At 35.9% G+C, this 21653-nt stretch overlaps 1 protein-coding gene across 1 annotated transcript in view; it reads left to right on the top strand.

Annotated features, from left to right (window-relative positions):
* The window catches only part of LOC145681232 (transmembrane protease serine 9-like), a 140975-nt gene that overhangs the window by 71247 nt on the left and 48075 nt on the right, over positions 1–21653 (top strand). The window contains exon 9 of the mRNA XM_081752818.1: positions 20639–20739. Coding sequence (XP_081608944.1) covers positions 20639–20739 — 101 coding nt within the window. The remainder of the gene's footprint in view (positions 1–20638; positions 20740–21653) is intronic.

The raw sequence follows: 21653 nt of genomic DNA, 5'->3' as shown, positions 1-21653 counted from the left end.
TCTATATAAATCTTTAACCCAGGAGGGATAACTGTTCCTCCCTGATCCCTCTAAATGACGCCCTCTGAATCTCACCCTTTAACTGACTTATTTTTAGTTAAAGAAAGGTGTGTTTACTTTAACAATCGTAAAACACATTTACGTCTGTTAGTTCCAATGCGAGAAATGAGATTTAGACGCTGTGTGTCAAATAATGCAAGAACTGTACATTTTCAAGAACTGAAGTCTGCTGACATCACAGATCATATGGAATGATCGAAAGATCTTCCCTATCTTTCCTTTCCTATCTCAATCTGTGCTAGTGTTACATACTAATATATAATATAGGGCGAGAGTATAGTACCTACTAAAATACAAACCTTTATTCAACAGTTGACAATTTCATGTTCTGTCAAACTGGATCATAGCGTTAAGAAATACAGATTTTATTGCTTATTTGGTATTCTATCTTAGATGTTACATGTTTAATATTTATATAGAATGGGTCTGCGTCATTTATATGTATATTGAAAGATCGGATTTCGTCTGCACGTGCACGGAAAGAAAAACAAATAATTGGGTAAAGTAATTTCTACATTTGTGACTGAAATTTTGGGAGTTTCTCCGGGGGGAATGAATTTTCTTCGGGGGGGACATTCCCCCCCGGGCTACCCCCTGAATTCATCCCTGTAGGCATGTCGTTGAAATGACACAACGATTTTTTACAGTGTACATACATTCATACATACACAAAGTATTGCTATTGTACTTGTTTATTTCTGAAAAACAGAAAAAGTTAAGCATTTAAGTTGGTCAGTCAGGCTGCTCGATAATTTCCCTGGATACTCAACGTTTTATCGCAATTTTTTTTTTTTTTTTTTTTACCTTTTGTTAATTTACCTATGAAATTTTGCTAGATTAGGGAAATTTCCTTTAAACTACGAACACTGATATATGACTTAAAGAGAAAAATGAAAGAATAGTATCTTGGAAATTTCTAAATTTACCGTAAAATATATGTTTAAAAAATGCATTTATTAGTGAAGTTTGATCGTTATGCTTTGTACCAAATTTCATATTTTAAATTATCTAAATTAGCAATAAAATAGACAATTTCTTCTTACGTTATTCCAATCGCGCAACTCTTTCTTACTGAATAATTTTCTTTTCCAATTAAATTCATGACAGTAGAGCATTTCTTTAGTGGAATATAGTTATTTCAATTACTGATTAGCAAGTTTGCAAATAACGTTGCCTATGGTAGGGACCCCCGTATATCTCGCCGAGTCAGCAAAAATTTTTTCGATTCTGATTGGCTGAGAGAGGTCACGTGACGTTAGGCCCCGCCCACGCGGGAAATTCAAATTTTCAGGTCACGTGGTATGACGTCATGAGTCACCCTGCGGGGAAATCCCTCACCCTGGATTTTTGAAATTTGTTCCCTTTTACGGGTAAGATGTGTGTTTATGATTGGTTGACAGCTGTCACGTGATTTTGGACCCTCCGATATTTGAAATTCGTTCCCTTTTACGGGTAAGATGAATCCTTTGGTACCACGATGCTGATTGGCTGATAGAGGTCACGTGATCTTAGGCTCAGGGATTTTTTTTTTAAATTCGTTCCCTTTTATGGGTAAGATGAGTGGTTTGGTACCTTGAATTTGATTGGTTGATAGTGGTCACATGATCTTAGACCCTGGGTTTTGAAATTTGGGTATCCTCTTTGATGAGTACTTTGGTACTACGATACTGATTGGCTGATAGAGGTTACATGATCTTAGACCCACTACACGGTGAACAGGTCACATGGTATGACGTCATGTTTTACCCTTGCGGGACCCGGGAGGTGTACTTTGGCCCACCCCTTCAATTTTGGAAATTGCCCAATTTAAACATTTTGGTATAATAGTATAGAACCCTAGTATGTATTACTATAAATTTGGGTGGTCCACTTCGTTCCCTTTTAGGGTTACAAAATTGCCAAATTTTAGTACAACCACATGTTTGGTTTTTGGCTCATTTTATTCCCTTGGATGAGGTCCTATTACCTTATATAGTTATATGGTTGTATACAGGTGTTTATTTCCTATTGTAAGACATAGGTACATTTGTGCACCCCTTTAAAAAATTTGGCAGGAGTGCCTTGGCCCATCCCTTAAATTTTGGAAATTGCCCAATTTAAACATTTTGGTATAATAGTATAGAACCCTAGTATGTATTACTATAAATTTGGGTGGTTCACTTCGTTCCCTTTTAGGGGTACAAAATTGCCAAATTTTAGTACAACCACATGTTTGGTTTTGGCTCATTTTATTCCCTTGGATGAGGTCCTATTACCTTATATAGTTATATGGGTGTATACAGGTGTTTATTTCCTATTGTAAGATATAGGTACATTTGTGCACCCCTTTAAAAATTTGACAGGAGTGCCTTGGCCCACCCCTTAAATTTTGGAAATTGCCCAATTTAAACATTTGCTATAATAGTATAGAACCCTAATATAGATCACTATAAATTTCGGTGGTCTATTTCGTTCCCTTTTAGGTGTATAAAAATTGCCAAAATATAAACGTAAGCAATACGTTGTACCACGTGTTTGGTTTTGACCTAATTCATTTCCTTGGATGAGGTCCTATTACCTTATATGGTTATATGGCCATGTATAGGAGTCCATTCCCTATTATGAAACATAAGTACATATGTGCACACCCCGGGAATGGTACCTTGGCCCGCCCCTTAAGTTTTAGAAATTACCAAATTTAAAACATTTGGTATCATAGTACTGGACCCTAATATATATTACTATAAATTTGGGTGGTCCACCTCGTTCCCTTTTAGGGGCCATTTTGTTTCGCTTTAGGGTGAACGTGGATACAGTGGTCCACCTCGTTCCCTTTTAGGGGGCATTTTTATTCCGCTTTAGGGGTGAACATGGATACCTTGGAATCGTCCCGAGTTTGATTCTTGGAAATGTTGAATTTAACGTCCCCGCGAAAACGATGAGAAATGATAGGACGAAACATGAACTTACTTGACTGAGGATTGAAGCAGGGACCTCATACAGTAGAGACAAGCGCTAAGCGACCGTACACGTGTGTTGATTACTATGCAATGGTCCCGAGTTTGATTCTTGGTGTTAGTTTCAGGAAATGTTAACGTCCCCTTGAAACGTAGGAGGAAAACATGAACTTACTTCGTTGTGGATTGAAGCAGGAACCTCATTCGTTAGAGACAAGCACTGAGCCGCCGTACTCCATTCAGTGCGAACAATTTTACCTATGAAAAGAAACATGGACATGTTATGTTACATTAAACATTTTTTCTGCTCGTTGTTACGCATACGAATTGTTGTGAACTTGCAGAATCTGCTTTTACGAAGAGTATAATGTCAGTTCAATTATTGAATATCTCTAAGAGGTGTAAAGGAGGAACGATTTCGGGTCTGGTTAATAACATTAATTTATATCGTTTTTGTTCGCAGATTAAATAAAAATGATGAAAAAAAAAGCTTCTTCGTGCATTGGCTTATAATCATATGTTTAGAAGCAAACGTCAGCTATATTGTGTTACATGTGCTTACGTATTCGTTGTCAGTATCATTGCATATTGAACATATACAGTATTTAATTGCCAATGGTTTACTTTGAAAGGATATATTTATTTTGAGATGAATAAAAGGGATGGGATGATGTGATTTTGGACCTAATTAGTATCTTTTCGTTTCCGTTCGTGGATTAAATAAAAAGATGACTCTTTGCTTAAATCTGATTAGTTCATTGTTCGAGTGATTTTTTTTTAAAACGGTTAGCATTTGTTGATCAGTAAGCGCTTCATTGATGGAACCGATGTTGCCAGATTTTGAAAATCTAAACTGCTCCGATTCTTTTTCGAAACGGTTCCGCTGAGTGCAACAATTTTCAAAACTAAAAATTTTGAAAACTAAAAATTTTCAAACTAAAAAAAATTAAACTTTTCAAAAAAATTTTCGAACTAAAAAATTTCAAATAAAAATTTAAACAAAAATTTTCAAACTAAAAGATTTCAAATAAAATTTTGAAACAAATTTTGAAAAATCTAAAATTTTTAAAACTAAAAAATAAAATCAAACTTTCTGGAACGAAATTTTTTTAAACTTAAAATTTTCGAACTCGAACCGAATTTGAAAACTAAAAAACTTTTCGAACCAAGTTTTCAAACATTTTTTTTTCGAACTCAGAAAGTTTCAAACTTAAAACTTGCAAATCAAAATTTCAAACTAAAAAGTTTTCGATCTAAAATTTTGAACTAAAAAAAAATTCGAACTCAAATGTCTCACTAAAAATTTTTCGAACTCAGAAAGTTTTAAAATCAAAATTTGAAACTCAAGTTTCGAATTAAACATATTTTCGAACTACAATTATCAAACTCAAACTTTTCAAAAATCTTAACAGAGATTGAAAGTGATCACTCGTTTCGCGAGCCGTAACTTTTAGTAATGTAACATAGTTTACGGTTTAAGATTTATATTGTCTTGAGAACGATTGAGTTCGTTTATGTAATGAACCCGTTGGCCAGCCATAGCCTGATTTCACATCGTAGCTCATGAAAGCAATCTTGTTGTAATTGTTTTAGCCGTGACCATTTTTTTTCTGGACATAGCCTGTACGATCACCAGGAATGAAATACTACTTAGTTTAGTGACCATTAAGACACAGTGAGGCACCGCTCCTGATCGTTGTGTGTACACGTTGCTGTAGGGTCTGGGTTCATTTCTTCGGCACACGCAGCACACAGTGGAAAGAGTAGTTTCTTGTTGCATCGGTAAGGCAGGAGACCATGATAAAGATGGCGACTTGGTAATATCGTCATTTTGATCAGACCATTGACTTTATTTATTGGTGGTATATTTTCATCACCCTGTAGATAAATTCTAGGATGTCCTACAGGGTATTTAGCACACTTATTTATGTAAGGATAAAGCGAGACAATATCGAAATATTTTATTACTTCCCCTGCTTTTTCGTCGACTTGGTGATACAATTTCACGCAATTGGTCCTTCCTCCAAAAAAGCTATCTCTAGGATTTAATGGTCTACGGTTCATGTACGGGTGATTCTTCAGATACGTCGCCATTGCAGGATTTTGTTTCAAGAATTGTTTAAATTCGCACTCCCACATTTCATGTACAATGTACCCCAATTCACGCAGTCTTGCATTTTTTCGTTGCGTTCGTTCATAACGGAATTCCATAGTGTCTTCTGGATTGCCGTAGATGGGCTGATTACGGCCTGTAGTAATACATACTTTACACCCGTGATAAAAGCAGCCGGCATGCTCGTAGACGTGCTCCTCTAACGTCTCAGGATCTTGGTAGTAACCATCAACATGGAATCCCCCAATAAACACTTCTTTTTGTCGGGCCGCATGTAAGATTTGTTTTCCTTCGCTTTTTTCAATGTAGGCCAGCCATTGCATTGCAGCGATTGATTGGGTACTTCTCCATCGATAGCCATGTGCCGGTAGAATTCCAATGGTGTTGGGTTTGAGGAAATTCCGGCGGAATACTAAATTGGAAGCACTGGCAATCGTGATTGTCTCCAAGAAGGGATTCACTTTGGTTTCTGTTTCAAATGACGTCATAAACGAAACGCATGCTTGTCGCAGTACATTGACATCTTGAATACAATACTTGAGAATTTCTTTCTGGAAATCAAACGTGTCATTACGATGATCGTTGTACCACTGCATGAACTTGTTCCTGTCTTCGACGGCCATTTCATCTGCACCATAATACTTCGTTTCTGGAAGTGGTCCAATATACGATTGATTTTCTTTGGTGTTGAAGAAATGCGGGAAGTATCCTTTGGTTGTGGGTAAATTGAACGCTTTTGACAATTTACTTAATGCCATAGGCAGGAAGTTCAAAGAGTCAATGAACGTTAGATTATTCAAGGTTAAACTCAGTATCTTGGTCCCATTTAATATGACGTCAGGTCTCCATTAGCATTGTTCGACCATGGTCTTTAGGATGAAATGTCCATCGTAACCCTTCGAGTTGTGAGCAAGACAGAAAATCCTATTTATATTGGGACGACGTTCCCGCAAGTACTGGAGAAAATTATAAATTGGATCCTCTCCTTGGAAAATATGCTGGCGCTGACCACACGTACTGCAAGACTGCTGGATATTATCGTTTTCAACACATGCGTAACATACTTGTTGTGCAACCAATAAATTTGGAACGTGTACATACGTATTATCGCCAATATTCGTGTCCTGCATAGATTCTATATCATAGAATATCAACAAGGCTTTCTTTGCGTGCATGAGTGAAGGAACACCAGGTTTCAAACACTGTCGATCGGGAAGCATAAAACATTGATGTGATCCTGGAACAATCTTCTTACAAACATTGCAAAAGATCTCATTACAATCATGAATGCGTTGTCCACTTCGTACAAAAGAATATACTCTGTAGCATTTAGTACATTGCTTCACCATTTTGCATACAGGTTCCCCATGATGATATACAATATTACGATGATTGTTAAAACATTCTTCGCCGTAAAATTGACGATTGCAGTCGTTGCACAGCACTAGCGTTTGATTCTTGTCGCATAGTGGTCTCTGTAAACATTTGGAGCATGTTACAGGACAATTTTTCACATGTTCATTGCGTTTACTATACTTTTTATGGCACGCTTCACAGTAGAAATTGGTTGCAAAACAAGCAGTTAAAGATTGGATGATGTCAAAGTGGCCAGCCAAACAAATCAAATTTATGGGAGTGCGATTTTCATCGTTGGGCCCCTCGTACATGATATCATGGCCTGTGAAACTGGTATACACAGTAATTTTATATTCTTTGAGGTATGACTGGAATTGTCGTATTTCATTTACACTGGCACCATGATCCAAATTGACTCCTGCATTTGCACATAACGCATCGACTTCTTGGTCCACAACACATTTCGATTGATGTTTATATTGCTTATGTCGTTTCATATCTGTATTCTTGTATTTTTTCAGGCCAATAGCAATAACAAGGGCGTACGCCAGACACCTTGAGTCTTGATTTCTTACGCGTACAATCCCTCGCTTGCTTCGTAACAATTCTTCGTTTTGAAGTACTCCTTGCCGCAAACCGCCATAGCCACGTGGAATATCCACACGATGAAAATGCACGGTGAATGGCTCGTGCAGGAGAAATGCATTGTTACTTTGTAAAACTCTTTCAAACGAGGCCCACATCGTTTCCAGTGTTAGGTTTCGTGCTTGGCGAAAACTCACCCAAAATGGTTTATTCGTGTTGCGTGGTGATATTACTGATAAACCAACCATCGCCTCATCGTCGACATTGGCTAATAAATGGTCTAGCATCGCTTGGAAACTGTTATGTACATACTGTATGATATCGGTTCCTACGGGCGGTGCGTTGAATTGAACTTCGAGCATTCTACCCTCAATGTTAAATCGTCTATAATGACGAGTGATTTCATTGCGAACAGTAAAACCCGATTCGGCCATGGTTAATAAAAGGAGAAAACAAACAAACAGGTACGATAAAATATGTAATGGGAAAAAAGGAATTGAGCAGTGTGAATTTACTACAAAAGAAAAGAAGAAAGAAAAATCTTAATCACCTGATAAACAGGAAATCATAACGTTTATGATAAATTCTTAACTAAGTAATTCATGTAAAGGTCCTGAGTTTGATTCCCTAGCGGTGACGTTCAGAATCTCATTATGAAAGCACGTGTACTAGAAATCAAAGTTGTTTTTTTTTTAAATAATTATGTTACTGAAATGAGTGTTTTATTGCTGTCAAACTCGAGACCGTTACATCAGCATGTAACTGACCTATCATTCTATAGTGATAAAAAGAATGCATGAAATGAATGAATGTTTTAACAGTGCAGAGATGTGACAAAGTACGCGTAAGCATTTTTTCCACTCACAACGACCTTTAAATGATGCGTTTGCAAGTTGAAGAGAACCATCAAACATTAACGATACACATACGTAATTGTCGAAACAAAATCTGTATAGCGTATTTTTTTTATTATTGTGACTAAGCGGTTAGCGTACATGGTTCGGACGTGGAAGGCTCTGGTTCAATCCTCGGTGGGTTTGCTTTCCACGTCGGGGGCATGTCAAGCCTTTTCTGAAATTTAATATTCTCACGTGTTATCATACATTCTTTTCAAAACTAAGCTAAATGGTTGACGTACACACCTCATAATACATAAACGTACATAAATCGTCTATAATGACGAGTGATTTTATTACAAACAGTAAAACCCGATTCGGCCATAGTTAAAAATGAAAACAAACAAACAGGTACGGTAAAACAAATATGTAATGGGAAAAAAGGAATTGAGGAGCGTGAATTTACTACAAAAGAAAAGAAGAAAGAAAAATCTTAATCATCTGATAAACAGGAAATCATAACATTCATGATAAATTCTTAACTAAGTAATTCATGTAAAGGTCCCGAGTTTGATTCCCTGGCGGTGGCGTTCAGAATCTCATTATGAAAACACGTGTACTAGAAATTAAAGTTTTTTAAAAATAATTATGTTACTGAAATGAGTGTTTTATTGCTGTCAAACTCGAGACCATTGCATCAGCATGTAACTGACCTACCATTCTATAGTGATAAAAAGAATGCATGAAATGAATGAATGTTTCATCAGTGCTGAGATGTGATAAAGCACGCGTAAGCATTTTTCCACTCACAACGACCTTTAAATGATGCGTTTGCAAGTTGAAGAGATTCACCAACCATTAACGTTACACATACGTAATTGTCAAAACAAAATCTGTATAGCGTAAATCTTTTAACCAAATATTCATGCACTCTTTTTTTATTTAAGCGGTTAGCGTACATGCTTCTAACGTGGAAGGCCCTGGTTCAATCCTCGGTGGGGTTTGCTTTTCACATCGGATCGCTGTCAAGCCTTTTCTGAAATGTAATATTCTCACGCGTTATCATACATTCTTTTCAAAACTAAGCTAAATAGCTGACGTACACACCTCTGGCCCAGGTTCAATCCCGGGTGGTTGTTCGAATATCACGTTAAGCTGAAGGGACGCTAAACTAAAACAATGGTTTCAAAGGGAATCGAACCATATTATTCTCAGGTGTAGTTTTCGAAATTCTGTAATGCATTCTTTTCAAAACTAAGCGCACACATCTTTGACCATGGTTCAATTCCCGACGGGAGTTCACATTCAACATTAAGCTGAAGGGACCTTAAACATATCATTTATCGTGCTTAGTTTTAATGTGTGGGGGTTCCTGATTCGTACTCCCACTTTCCCATTCCACTAATTCCTTCATAGTCTAAATATTTCGTACTAAAAGTAAAACAGTGTATGAGTGATCCACCCCCACAAATATAAAATAACAATGATTTTCGAATCTTGTGTGAAAAAAATAAAATCTCAGTGAACTTACCTCAAATTCAATGAACAAAAAGTCGGTGCAGTAAAACTTAAATGAAGACACTTCAAAAAAACAGACCTTCTCACTCGATAGTTGAGAGCGGTGTAGGATTTGAAAAATGAAATTTAGATTTTTATTTAGGTCGCTGTGAAAACGATGTCATCATCAACCAATCAGAAACGAGGAAGTTTATAAAATGACATCACAACGAACCAATCAAAACGCTCGCTGCTGTTGTCATGAATCACGAACGAAAACGATGTGTAACAATCGATCGTGACGTCATTCATGTTTCTCAATAGTTACAACATCTAGTATCGCAGTTCTGATCTCAAAATGCTTTCTGTCAGGATCATGTCACTACCTGTCGTAACTGTGACATTTCATTTTCCTCATATTCCATACGAGAATGTCAATGTTTGCTTTTTTCGTGAATCATGCTGACACGTTCGTAGTAAAACTAAAGTAATACGATCCGCTGACGTTTGCATTTTCAATCATATGTGCTTCTATGTCAACACAAAAAAAAAGTCTATCAGCATTTTATTTTAATCCACGTTACACTGTCAGATTTATTTTCTTAAAGTATATGTGTATCCTTTTCAAGAACCATGGTTCGAAACCCACCAAGATCGATTAAAAACCGAATTCATTCATAGCTAAGCGGTTAGCATACACATCTTTGGTTTGAAAGACCTGAGTTCGATTTCTGAAAAAACATTTCTTAGAATTTTTCTTAAACTTGCTTTAAATTTCTAGTTCGAAAATTTTAAAAGTTTAGCTCGATAAAAAGTTTGATTTGAGAAGCGTTACACTGTCAGATTTATTTTCTTAAAGTATATGTGTATCCTTTTCAAGGACCATGGTTCGAAAACCACCAAGATCGATTAAAACCGAATTCATTTAAGCGGTTAGCATACACATCTTTGGTTTGAAAGACCTGAGTTCGATTCCTGGAAAAAACATTTATTAGGATTTTTCTTAAACTCGGTTTAAATTTCTAGTTCGAAAATTTTAAAAGTTTAGTTCGATAAAAAGTTTGATTTGAAAATTTTTAGATGTGATTTACATCTTTAGTTCGAAACTTTTGTTTTTAAAAATGTTTTAGTTCGACAAAATTTTGTTTCAATTTTTTTTAGTTCGAAATTTTTTGAAATTTTTTAGTTCGAAAATTTTTTTTGGGTTCGAAAATTTAGTTCGAAAGTTTTTAGTTTAAAATATTTTTCGAAAAATTTTTAATTTTTTAGTTCGAAATTTTTTGGGGTTCGAAAATTTACATTTTTTGTTCGAAAATGTTTTTATTTGAAAATTTAGTTCAAAAGTTTTTAGTTTAAATTTTTTAGTTCGAAATTTTTTTGAAATTTTTGTTTCAAAATTTTTAGTTCGAAAATTTTTTGTTTGAAAATTTTTGTTTAAAATTTTTTAGTTCGAAAAAATTTTAGTTTAAAATTTCTTGCACTCTGCGGAAACGTTTCGAAAAGAACCGGAGCAGTTTAGGTAAGACAAATCTGGCAACACTGTTTCCATTAATGAAGCGCTTACTGAGCGTTTAAAAAAAAATCGCTTAAACTCACAACAATGCGTTATAAGAAATCTACAAGCGACAACGATGGACCCCCTCTTTCACCATTGTTACTTCCAGAGACAGGCTACTAATTCAAGGAAGAGATCTCCATCAAGGTAAAAAAGCTGGTAATCATCTTATCTGTCAAAGAGAACCATAATATTTAATGTAAACTTCAGTACAATATCATGATACCAAAAAAGGGTTATTTAAGGAGGAGGTTGAACCCTTCATGGGAACTTTACGCATAACCATAAAAAGGGAACTAAATTCTAAAATCCAGGTCTAGGGTGATCACCGACATATCGCTCTATATTTCACTCATGGGCTGTGGGGGGCTAAGATCATGTGACTTCTATCAACCAATCAAAATTGATGTACCAAAACATTAATCTTACCTGTAAAAGGAAACAAATGAGTGAGGGGTATTCCCATGTAATCTGTTCACCGTGTGGCGGGTCTAAAATCATGTGACCTCTATCAACCAATCAGAATCGAGATACCAAAGTATACATCAGAAAGGACACCCTAATTTCAAAAATCCTAGGACCTAAAATCACGTGATCTCTATCAGCCAATCAGAATCAAGGTACCAAAGCACTTATCTTACCCGTAAAAGGAAACGAATTAGTAATGGATTTCCCCGCAAGGGTAAAACATGACGTCATACCATGTGACCTGTTCATCGTGTAGCGGGTCTAAGATCATGTAACCTCTATCAGCCAATCAGTATCGTAGTACCAAAGTACTCATCAAAGAGGATACCCAAATTTCAAAACCCAGGGTCTAAGATCATGTGACCGCTATCAACCAATCAAATTCAAGGTACCAAACCACTCATCTTACACATAAAAGGGAACGAATTTTAAAAAAAATCCCTGAGCCTAAAATCACGTGACCTCTATCAGCCAATCAGCATCGTGGTACCAAAGGATTCATCTTACTCGTAAAAGGGAACGAATTTCAAATATCGCAGGGTCCAAAATCACGTGACAGCTGTCAATCAATCATAAACACACATCTTACCCGTAAAAGGGAACAAATTTCAAAAATCCAGGGTGAGGGATTTCCCCGCAGGGTGACTCATGACGTCATACCACATGACCTGAAAATTTGAATTTCCCGCGTGGGCGGGGCCTAAAGTCACGTGACCTCTCTCAGCCAATCAGAATCGAGAAAATTTTTGCTGACTCGGCTGGCCATACGTCGGGGCCTACTACTCTTATTTGGTATTCTATCTTAGATGTTACATGTTTAATATTTATATAGAATGGGTCTGCGTCATTTATATGTATATTGAAAGATCGGATTTCGTCTGCACGTGCACGGAAAGAAAAACAAATAATTGGGTAAAGTAATTTCTACATTTGTGACTGAAATTTTGGGAGTTTCTCCGGGGGGGAATGAATTTTCTTCGGGGGGACATTCCCCCCCGGGCTACCCCCTGAATTCATCCCTGTAGGCATGTCGTTGAAATGACACAACGATTTTTTACAGTGTACATACATTCATACATACACAAAGTATTGCTATTGTACTTGTTTATTTCTGAAAAACAGAAAAAGTTAAGCATTTACGTTGGTCAGTCAGGCTGCTCGAGAATTTCCCTGGATACTCAACGTTTTATCGCAAAATTTTTTTATTTATTTTTTTTTTTACCTTTTGTTAATTTACCTATGAAATTTTGCTAGATTAGGGAAATTTCCTTTAAACTACGAACACTGAACTTATATGACTTAAAAATTTGCTAGATTAGGGAAATTTCCTTTAAACTTATATGACTTAAAGAGAAAAATGAAAGAATAGTATCTTGGAAATTTCTAAATTTACCGTAAAATATATGTTTAAAAAATGCATTTATTAGTGAAGTTTGATCGTTATGCTTTGTACCAAATTTCATATTTTAAATTATCTAAATTAGCAATAAAATAGACAATTTCTTCTTACGTTATTCCAATCGCGCAACTCTTTCTTACTGAATAATTTTCTTTTCCAATTAAATTCATGACAGTAGAGCATTTCTTTAGTGGAATATAGTTATTTCAATTACTGATTAGCAAGTTTGCAAATAACGTTGCCTATGGTTATTTTACATGAGTAAATGTATTTATTCAACCAACGAGAAAAGTAACATAAGTTTACATGTATCAATGATAATGTGAGGGAAAAACAGTAGGTAATTTACTAAATAAAAGAATTATAATTAATTCAGTATATGATAATGTTTTCATCGAAATTTATAAACAAAATGATTTATTTGTTAAGTTAGTGACCACTGCAAAATACATTTGCAATTCTGGTCAATACAGATTTTTTATCTTTTATGCATTCCGATTTTCTGTACAATTGGATTACAAATGAATCCCATAAATTTTAAGAATAACATCAAATGAAAATAAATGTCGTGTATTTAAGGTGAAATAGACCTATTTTCTAACTATTTTTGATGATTTTTGGAAAAGAACTGTCACTTTGCAAATCTCAAACTGCAAAGCTTTTGAGTTGAGTCAAGTATTTTTGAAGATATTTGCAATTAGATGTTACGCGACTGCGAAGTTGAAAGTCTTTGTAAGGCGAAAATTGCTTATCGAAGCGGGAAGTGTGGTGCTATAATCAAGGCAGAGAACTCGAGACAACATGGCACCAGGATTCGAACTCCTGTTTTGTACAAATATTTTGTTTAATACCAATTACATTTTGGATTCATATTTTGTATGCATTTTTTAACAATGTGTGGACATATCGGCGTCAATATATTTATTATCTACAATTTATTTACTTTGTAGCAATTTACTATTATTTCAGACGGATTCAGACCGTCTCATTCTGGTTGCGACTTGTGCCGCGATTTAAAAATATTTTGTGCAATTTAATTTTACACAATTATTCAACTTTGGGACAAATATAGTGCAATTGTCGATTTGGCCAAAGTGCTGCGACTGTAATAATGATTCAAGGTAGCCATATGTTTGTTTTCGTGCGATCGAAATTGAAGGCGTGCAAATTTTTTTTTTTTTTTTTTTTTTTAATGTTAATTTGCTTCCCCCAACATCTGAAGGAAGTAGGAGTTTGCAGTTATGAATGTAACTGAAAAATGAAACAAAGACTATAAAACAACAAATTACAGTAATATTTTTTTCAATGGAGCCATAAATAAAGCAATAATAATAAATGCGCAGTAATTGCGCCATACAGCATTTGAGCACTACTTCCAAGCAGTGAAGACAAAGAAGTACTTGTATTCTGTGAAGTGCAGTCTGCACTCTGTAGTTTTTTATATTTTTATTTGAAAATGATCCTATTTCCATATCTATGTTTAAATTAATTTTTTTCTTTGTTTATAATCATGGAACAAGTGCAGTGCTTAAAGTGAGGCGGTATGAGCCGGTTATGCATCCGAAAGTTAGAAAATCGGCCGGTATGGCATACCGGTAAAAATAACTTATTTTAAATTGTAATTATTTAAATTGTAGAAAAAATACACATAGAAATAAGGACGACGTTAGCATTGAGTCAACAAATATGTTTGTACTATCAAAGATTTCGTTTCATTTTCATTTTTGTCCTTCGTTCAGTAAAAGACCTCCCATCTCTCGTTCACTGTGTCGTTCATCTGTTTACAAAATTGCATTTTCTTGACAATTGGTGAAAAAAAAGACTTCTTACCCTCCACCGCCCCATGTTTTGGCCAACATCGAGGGACAACATTCATTCATATTGCTTTGCTTGAACAAAGAGGCTTTGCTTTGGGATGTGGGCTAACGGTCATGACACCCGTTTCTGAAAAACAAGAAGTAAGGTGCCAAGGAGGCAAGATAGGTTTCATTGCGCCGCGCTGGAGCCAGGCGTTGTTTCTCGTAGTTTTCAGAAGGCAATTTAAAAAAAAAGAATGGAAATAATGAATATTTGAATGAAAGGAACTTCGCAAAAATCATCAATGATCAAAATTTTGAATTGTGCTAAACTACACACAAAATGTACACAGAGTGACGTTACGCACTAAATGAACACACAAGACAAAATTGCACACATTTTGTGTAATTACACACATTGGCAACGCTGTGCCCCTTCTGGTGGTGTGGTGCTGCTCTCAATGTGTGTTTTCCCGTACGTCCCTCGAAAGAGGAGGGACAAGTTGCTACGACCGAAAGCTTTCATTTGTTTGATACGGAAGCATTGCCACAATGATTTATTTGACGGATTTTGCTATACTCTGTCTTTGTAGCCATTTTAAGTAGCCTACGATCTTCACTCGTCAAGACTAAACGACTGAACGACAAATTGGCAACAAAGTCAAGGTCATTCACTTCGTTTCCCTAATCAAAGGGAGGGTTTACTCCTTCAGAGATTGGAGCGGGTGGGACCTAACTATGTTTCGCATATTTCCGAGGGTTCATCTGAGATTGACAGGCTCTAGTTTGCGTAGTTCCCAGCTTACTACAGCGCCTACGCACAAGTTGTTTTCGACATTTGGCAGATGCGAACTACGCATGTCTAATTCAGGCCGTTTCTAAGTGTGTTGCTTTACTCCTTGTTGTGATTATGTGTGGTGTGCTAATTAAGAAAAATGAATTGTACCCAGAGGTCAATAGAATCTTATTTCAGTGCTTCTAGTGGTAATGCGAAGAGAAGTAACTCTGGTGTAGGTCTTTCACAGGAAGACTCCGGAAGTCTACAGGACAAATCTGCCGGCGCAAGTTGAAGTGATACTAGTGGCCAATTGTTGAAATCCAATAATGCACGTTTGTGTTGGAGCCAAAACCAATTAACATGTTAAAAGAAAAGTATGCGTGGTTAACTGTCTCGAATACTCTTGGCTGTGTAAGTTGTCGTAAAGTTCAGGACTTGAAATTGTATTCAAGTGTTGGCATATCGCTGTCACAACAGTGAATTGCGGGTAGTCTTAAACCTTTCGGGTCTACAACGGAAATGCAACAGCATTCATTACGGAAGAAAATTTTCGAACATAAGAAAAGTATTGCCCACTGCACCGCGGAAAAAATACTCTTGGAAGCTGAAAACCAGAGCTTAGAGAAACTTTTCGACAATGAAAGCAAATGTAGCTTTGAAACAACGTGTCGAATTTTTCGAACAGCATACTATACTGCAAAACAAGATAGGCCGTTTCTGGATCATTCCCATTTAATAGATCCCCAAGCTGCCAACGGCCTTGAAATGGGGCGAATTTTACACAGTAATGTTGTATACGCGGACATTGTAAGCCACATTAGTGCTGAAATGAAAAGTAGACTTATTGAGAAAATTAAATGTGCTAAGTCCATGACAGCCATTTCGTTGATGAATCAACCACATTAAGTAACAAAAGCGCGTTAAATATTTATATACTTGCGCGTATTCCGGATAGCGAAGGAGTTGAAAGTAAAGACAATAACTGTAGTGATGATATATATACGTTCTTTTTAGAACTATTGGAACTTCCGGATCAAAAATCAAATACAATATACAATGTTCTTATGGATTGTCTCCGAAGGAACGGTTTTGATGATAATTACCTCGGGGACTACCTGGTTGGTTTCACAAGCGATGGTGCTAGTGTTATGTGCGGGAAAAAAATCTGGAGTCGGACAACAACAATTTCCCAAAATCGTGTTGTGGTATTGCCTTAGTCACAGATTGGAACTTGCTGTAAATGATGCACTGGAGACTATTGGTGGTGATTTTGGTTAGCGCTCTGTACAAGCTGTCCAAAAATTCGAACGAACTTGAAAAGTGTGCACATGATGTTGCAAGTCAACTTAAAAAGATAGGTCGCATTGTAGATGTAAGATGGGTGGCGTCTTCTTTTGGCTGTGTAGAATCTGTATGGAGTTCACACACTGCAGTATATACACATTGCTCTACAGAATCTAAAAACAGCTGCCGCAACAGTAAAAAGTGAAGTCAGTTCCAAGGACTAGCAGATAAACTAAGCTCCTACAATTTTATTAAACTTTTAGAACTTATCTTTGATATTCTGCAGGAATTAAAAAGTCTGTCAGAATTATTGCAAATGCATGACTGCACCATAAAAGGGCTTATGATATGTTAAAGCTATATATAAATAGAATAGAGATTTTAAAATGTAATCCAGGCGACAGTGAAGCTGAAGTATTCAAAAGTGTTGAAACCGGGGTTTTCAAAGGCGTGAAACTTACGTAACAAGCACATTAATTTTCCATTTTTCAACAGATGTCAGTTCATACAGTGTATAGTGGATAACCTCAAAATGCGAACCATTAATGAAAACGATACGAATCACAAGCTAATAAGTCAAATAGAATCTGATTTCAGTGACTCCGGTGAGAAAGAAATCAAGGAACTTGCTTTTAGGTTTGTATTAAATTCACATGATGTTCTTCGCGACTTTGTGCAATATAAAGCAACAGGGAAAAGGGTTGTTACTGAAACTGTATTAAGGTGCTTCACCGCTCTTAACACCATAGCAATTAGCAGTGCAGATTGTGAACGTGTTTTCAGTAAAATGAACATAATAATGTCTGATGTTAGAAATTCGATACAAATTAGTGCAGTTTCGAGTATAATGTTTGTGTCATTAATCGGGCCCCCTGTACACATGTTTAATCCTGAGCCGTATGTTGTCTTGGTTACGAAAAGGAAGGCGCAGTTCAGACTACAGAAGATGTCAGCAACGAGAAAAGAAGGAAGATGAACCTTATAAGAAGCTGTGGTGGATACTATGACTTAATGTTCCGGATAGCAGACATTTGTATGTGATAGAAGCCAGGTTGATAAAAACAGTTTAATATTCTAATCGTGTTCTAAACAGAAGCGTCATCTCAGATTTTGTTTGGGGGAAGTAAGACCCCTTGATATAAGTGAAATTTCGCGTTTTTCACTGACTTACTACTATTCTATGGATTAAATCTATATAAATCTCAAACTCGAGGGGGGGGGGAATTTCCCCCTATCCCCTAAATTACGCCCTTGGTTTCTAATGTAGGTCTATGTACAATGTATTTTGTATATTTTTTAGAGGTCCACACTTATGTAGAAAGTATAAGAATTTTACACTTTGAGCTGACAGAACTTTTTTTTTTTTTAAATCGTAAACCGGCTACACATTTTTCTGTTCACTGGATTTGCATTATGTGCTGGTAATTATTTACAGAATAATATGATGATTAGCAATAATTAAAGTTACCATTTTATTGAATGGAATACAATGCAATACAATGGGATACAATGGAAAATAATATTCATTGAATATTAATATTTATTCCTGTTAGAATGATGATTGTGAGGAATAAACATTCACATCTTTGTTTTCTCTCTCTCTCTCTCTCTCTCTCTCTCTCTCTCTCTTCCTATAGATTTTTCACATCAAAAATGGTGTAAAAATGTCAGGAGTAGAGATGTTCTTTACGGTTCTGGCCAGTGGCGTATTTACGATTTTGTTTCGGGTGCACTGCTAACTTTAGTTCTGGAAATGTGAAAGTTCTGCAAGATATGCCGTTTACTTTAATATAGTAAATAAAATTTCAAGGGGCAGTTAAGCCTGGAGACCACCTATATACGCCACTGGTTCTGGCAAAAGTAGTGCTGAAAGTGGTCATATTTGTTCCATACCGTCACCTCATCTGATGTCACTTTAAGCCAGTGGTGCCCACCCCCCCTTATGTCTATGACGCACCCCCCCCAATTGTCTATCCGTAGGTGTTCTCCCATGAAAAAATCTTCTTTTCGATTAATTTTACCCCCCTCATCAACCATATTTATATAGATTTTAACCCCCCCCAAATATTTCAATGACGCAGTTTGCGTCATAGCCCCCCCTTGTGGGCACCCCTGCTTTAAGCACTGAACAAGTGTTATGTAATATGCTAAGTTTCTATAAGAGTTAAATATAATAATATTCTTGGGAATTATTCTGAATAAAACTAAGTCGGAACTTGAACGCGATTCCCTATTAATCTCGAGCTATTAATCTCGCTATTTCTTCAAAATCTCTGTATAGAACCCTTCTTGTGAATTCGGCGGAAAGGGGAGCAGGGTTTGGTGCAGACAAAAATCATGTCCTTACCACACATGGGAAAATTTTCATATTATTGTAAACTAAATATTGATGTCAGGTAAATTATCTTATATGGACATAATATTTTACAGCTAGTATATCATTCTATTTTTCATTTTAATGCAATCTCGTATGTGGTCACATAATAATTGAAAACTTCCTTGGTTCTGTTTTAAGAGCAGACACACCACGCACACACACACACACACAGAGTGAAGTTTTCTTGTTGATATAGGTAGGAGGAAAGGCAGAAGGGAGTTGAACTAACCAGCCACGTTTTTTTTTCTTTCCTGTAGTTTTAATTTTAATATTGTTTTAATTTATATAGTAAAAGTTAATAGAATGTTTGATACTGTTATGGTCAAAGCAAAGAAACAGAAATTGAAGTCTGTTATACAGCCATACAAACTTAAAGGTGAGTATTTTATTTTTATTAAAAGAAAACACATCAGAAACCAAATTTATTAACAGAACCTCAAGGACTGTGACCAGCGAAGGTGACGGTGGAAGTGTCCTTTGGGAGTGGAAGTGTCACTTCCTAACGGGGCACAGGAAGTAAAATTAGAACTCACGAGTATTGTCACAAACTCACGAGCCATATATGGTAGTAAGGGAGATACTTTTTTTTCTTTTAAATAGAAATTGTGCACCACCTAGATATCATTGGCAGTAGAGTAAATTCTTTTTTAATTTTTTAAAATTTTTTTGTGACCATTAACGCTACTTTCTTGCTTCTGATGAACTCATATCAGCTTAGCTTCCTGCGCTCTATTTTTTATCTGATACTCACACGTCAGTACTGTACACAGTGAAGAAAATATAAACAGTGTATTAATTAATTGAGTTTGTGTAGTGGTGGCTTTGAGGTACATCCCACTAATACAATAAAGTAGTAAGCCTAGGTGCAATCCAAGTGAATCCTCTTTAGGGGCTCTTCACATACGTACATTTTGGTTCCAGTAGCCAAAAGCCCATCTATACTTCATGTAAGGGCTTTTCTCAGTCTTGTTCTTAGCAAAGCCGGTCAAATTGCTGGAACAGAAATTCCACTAATCCATTTGTAAAACAAAAGCATTTTTTATATTTAACCTCTTATGTGCCAATGAGGACTCAACTCGTCATGAGAATTTCTCTTGTATTTGCAGTCTGACAACTACGTTCGCCATAATAAATTCTTATTGAGCGTGGCGTGGAAAGTAAACTTCAAAGATTTCATTTCATTTCATAATACGTATTTTTAACAAATTTATTCCCCATTCAGATGAAATTCTCTGATTCGGAAACTCCCAAGTAATAGGTTAAATAAAGTCATATACGGTAATTGTAGAAGCTGACGCTGTCTTTATAAATTTTTTCAGTGTCATTCCTCCCTAGGGGAGCCGGGGTCTAACCACCACAAGTATTATGTGTACCAAGTTTGGTTAAGATTGCTCCAGGTATTCAGGAGTTACGATGGAACACAAACATACATACATAATTACAGTTATATACATTTTACATGTATAAAGATATGATGAATATATATATATATATATATATATATATATATATATATATATATATATATATATATATATATATAATGTATTTATAAGCTTCTTTATTACAAATAAATTTTAATCTAAATTCTATTGCAGATCATTTCCTGAATCGTCAAAAAATTTGTACGAGTTCTAACAGACAACCTGCTACAATCACTGACGGAAGATATGCTTCTAGAAGGGATTTTCCATTTATGGCAAGTAATGACACTTGTTTCTACGTTTCATGTCTTTGTTTACATACTCTGTAGCTAAAGCCACGGGTACTGGAGGTCCGGGCCATTTCTGAAATCTTTGCTGAAAATTTAGCCTAATTTTAGGTTAATTTTATAAATTTTAGTATAATTTATCCTCATTTGAATTTCTCCCTCCCCCAAAAAGCTCTACGAATTACCTCTCTAAAGTTATACACTACCCTTAAGTTTTTAAAATGGAAAAACATGTTCTCGTCAGTTCGGCTTTCCCGGAAAGAGGATTAGGCGTAATTTAATAATATTTTAATTGTCTGGAGCTTAACCTCCCCTTTTTTTTTTTTTTTTTTTTTGACCCAAGGCTTACTGTTCAAATTAGGATCCAAACCCCTACTACTCAAGCTTGTATCCGAGCAAATACTTAATACTGACGTGTGAGAATTGAAGCCAGTATAATACGCACAGAAAACACGCAGCGCCAGCCATTCACGAGAGGCCAATGGAGTTTAATACGATAATCCGTCTTTTTTATGGCTTTGCCGTTATTCAAGGACGCAAAATTGAATCACACACACAAGATTCATCAACTACCTTGAATTCAAGAAAATTGCACTAACGTCTGATGTAACTATTCGGATATTACGTAATCATGATTGTACATATGCACATCGTCAGCAGGATAACAGTCGTTTAAAATGTGTTGTGTCTCGTTATATTTAATAGTAACATAAAACAAGATAGGAATCACAAAGATAGCCTAGTAATTCTGCAGCGTCTTATGAGATCTGAGATAGTTCTGAGTCTTCGTGTTAATTAAAACTAGTTGTTCCTCCGAAACCTTCGTCTCGCTGTACGCTATAGGTTAAATTTGCGATTAATTAAACGTTCTAATTCTTTACGTTTAATATGTTTAGTTGACG

Source organism: Thermobia domestica, chromosome 1, assembly GCF_964235325.1.
Source record: "Thermobia domestica chromosome 1, izTheDome1.hap1.1, whole genome shotgun sequence".
In the NCBI taxonomy this organism is placed as follows: Eukaryota; Metazoa; Arthropoda; class Insecta; order Zygentoma; family Lepismatidae; genus Thermobia; species Thermobia domestica.
Note: the sequence above shows the minus strand (reverse complement) of the source record. Positions and strands in the feature narration are given on the sequence as shown.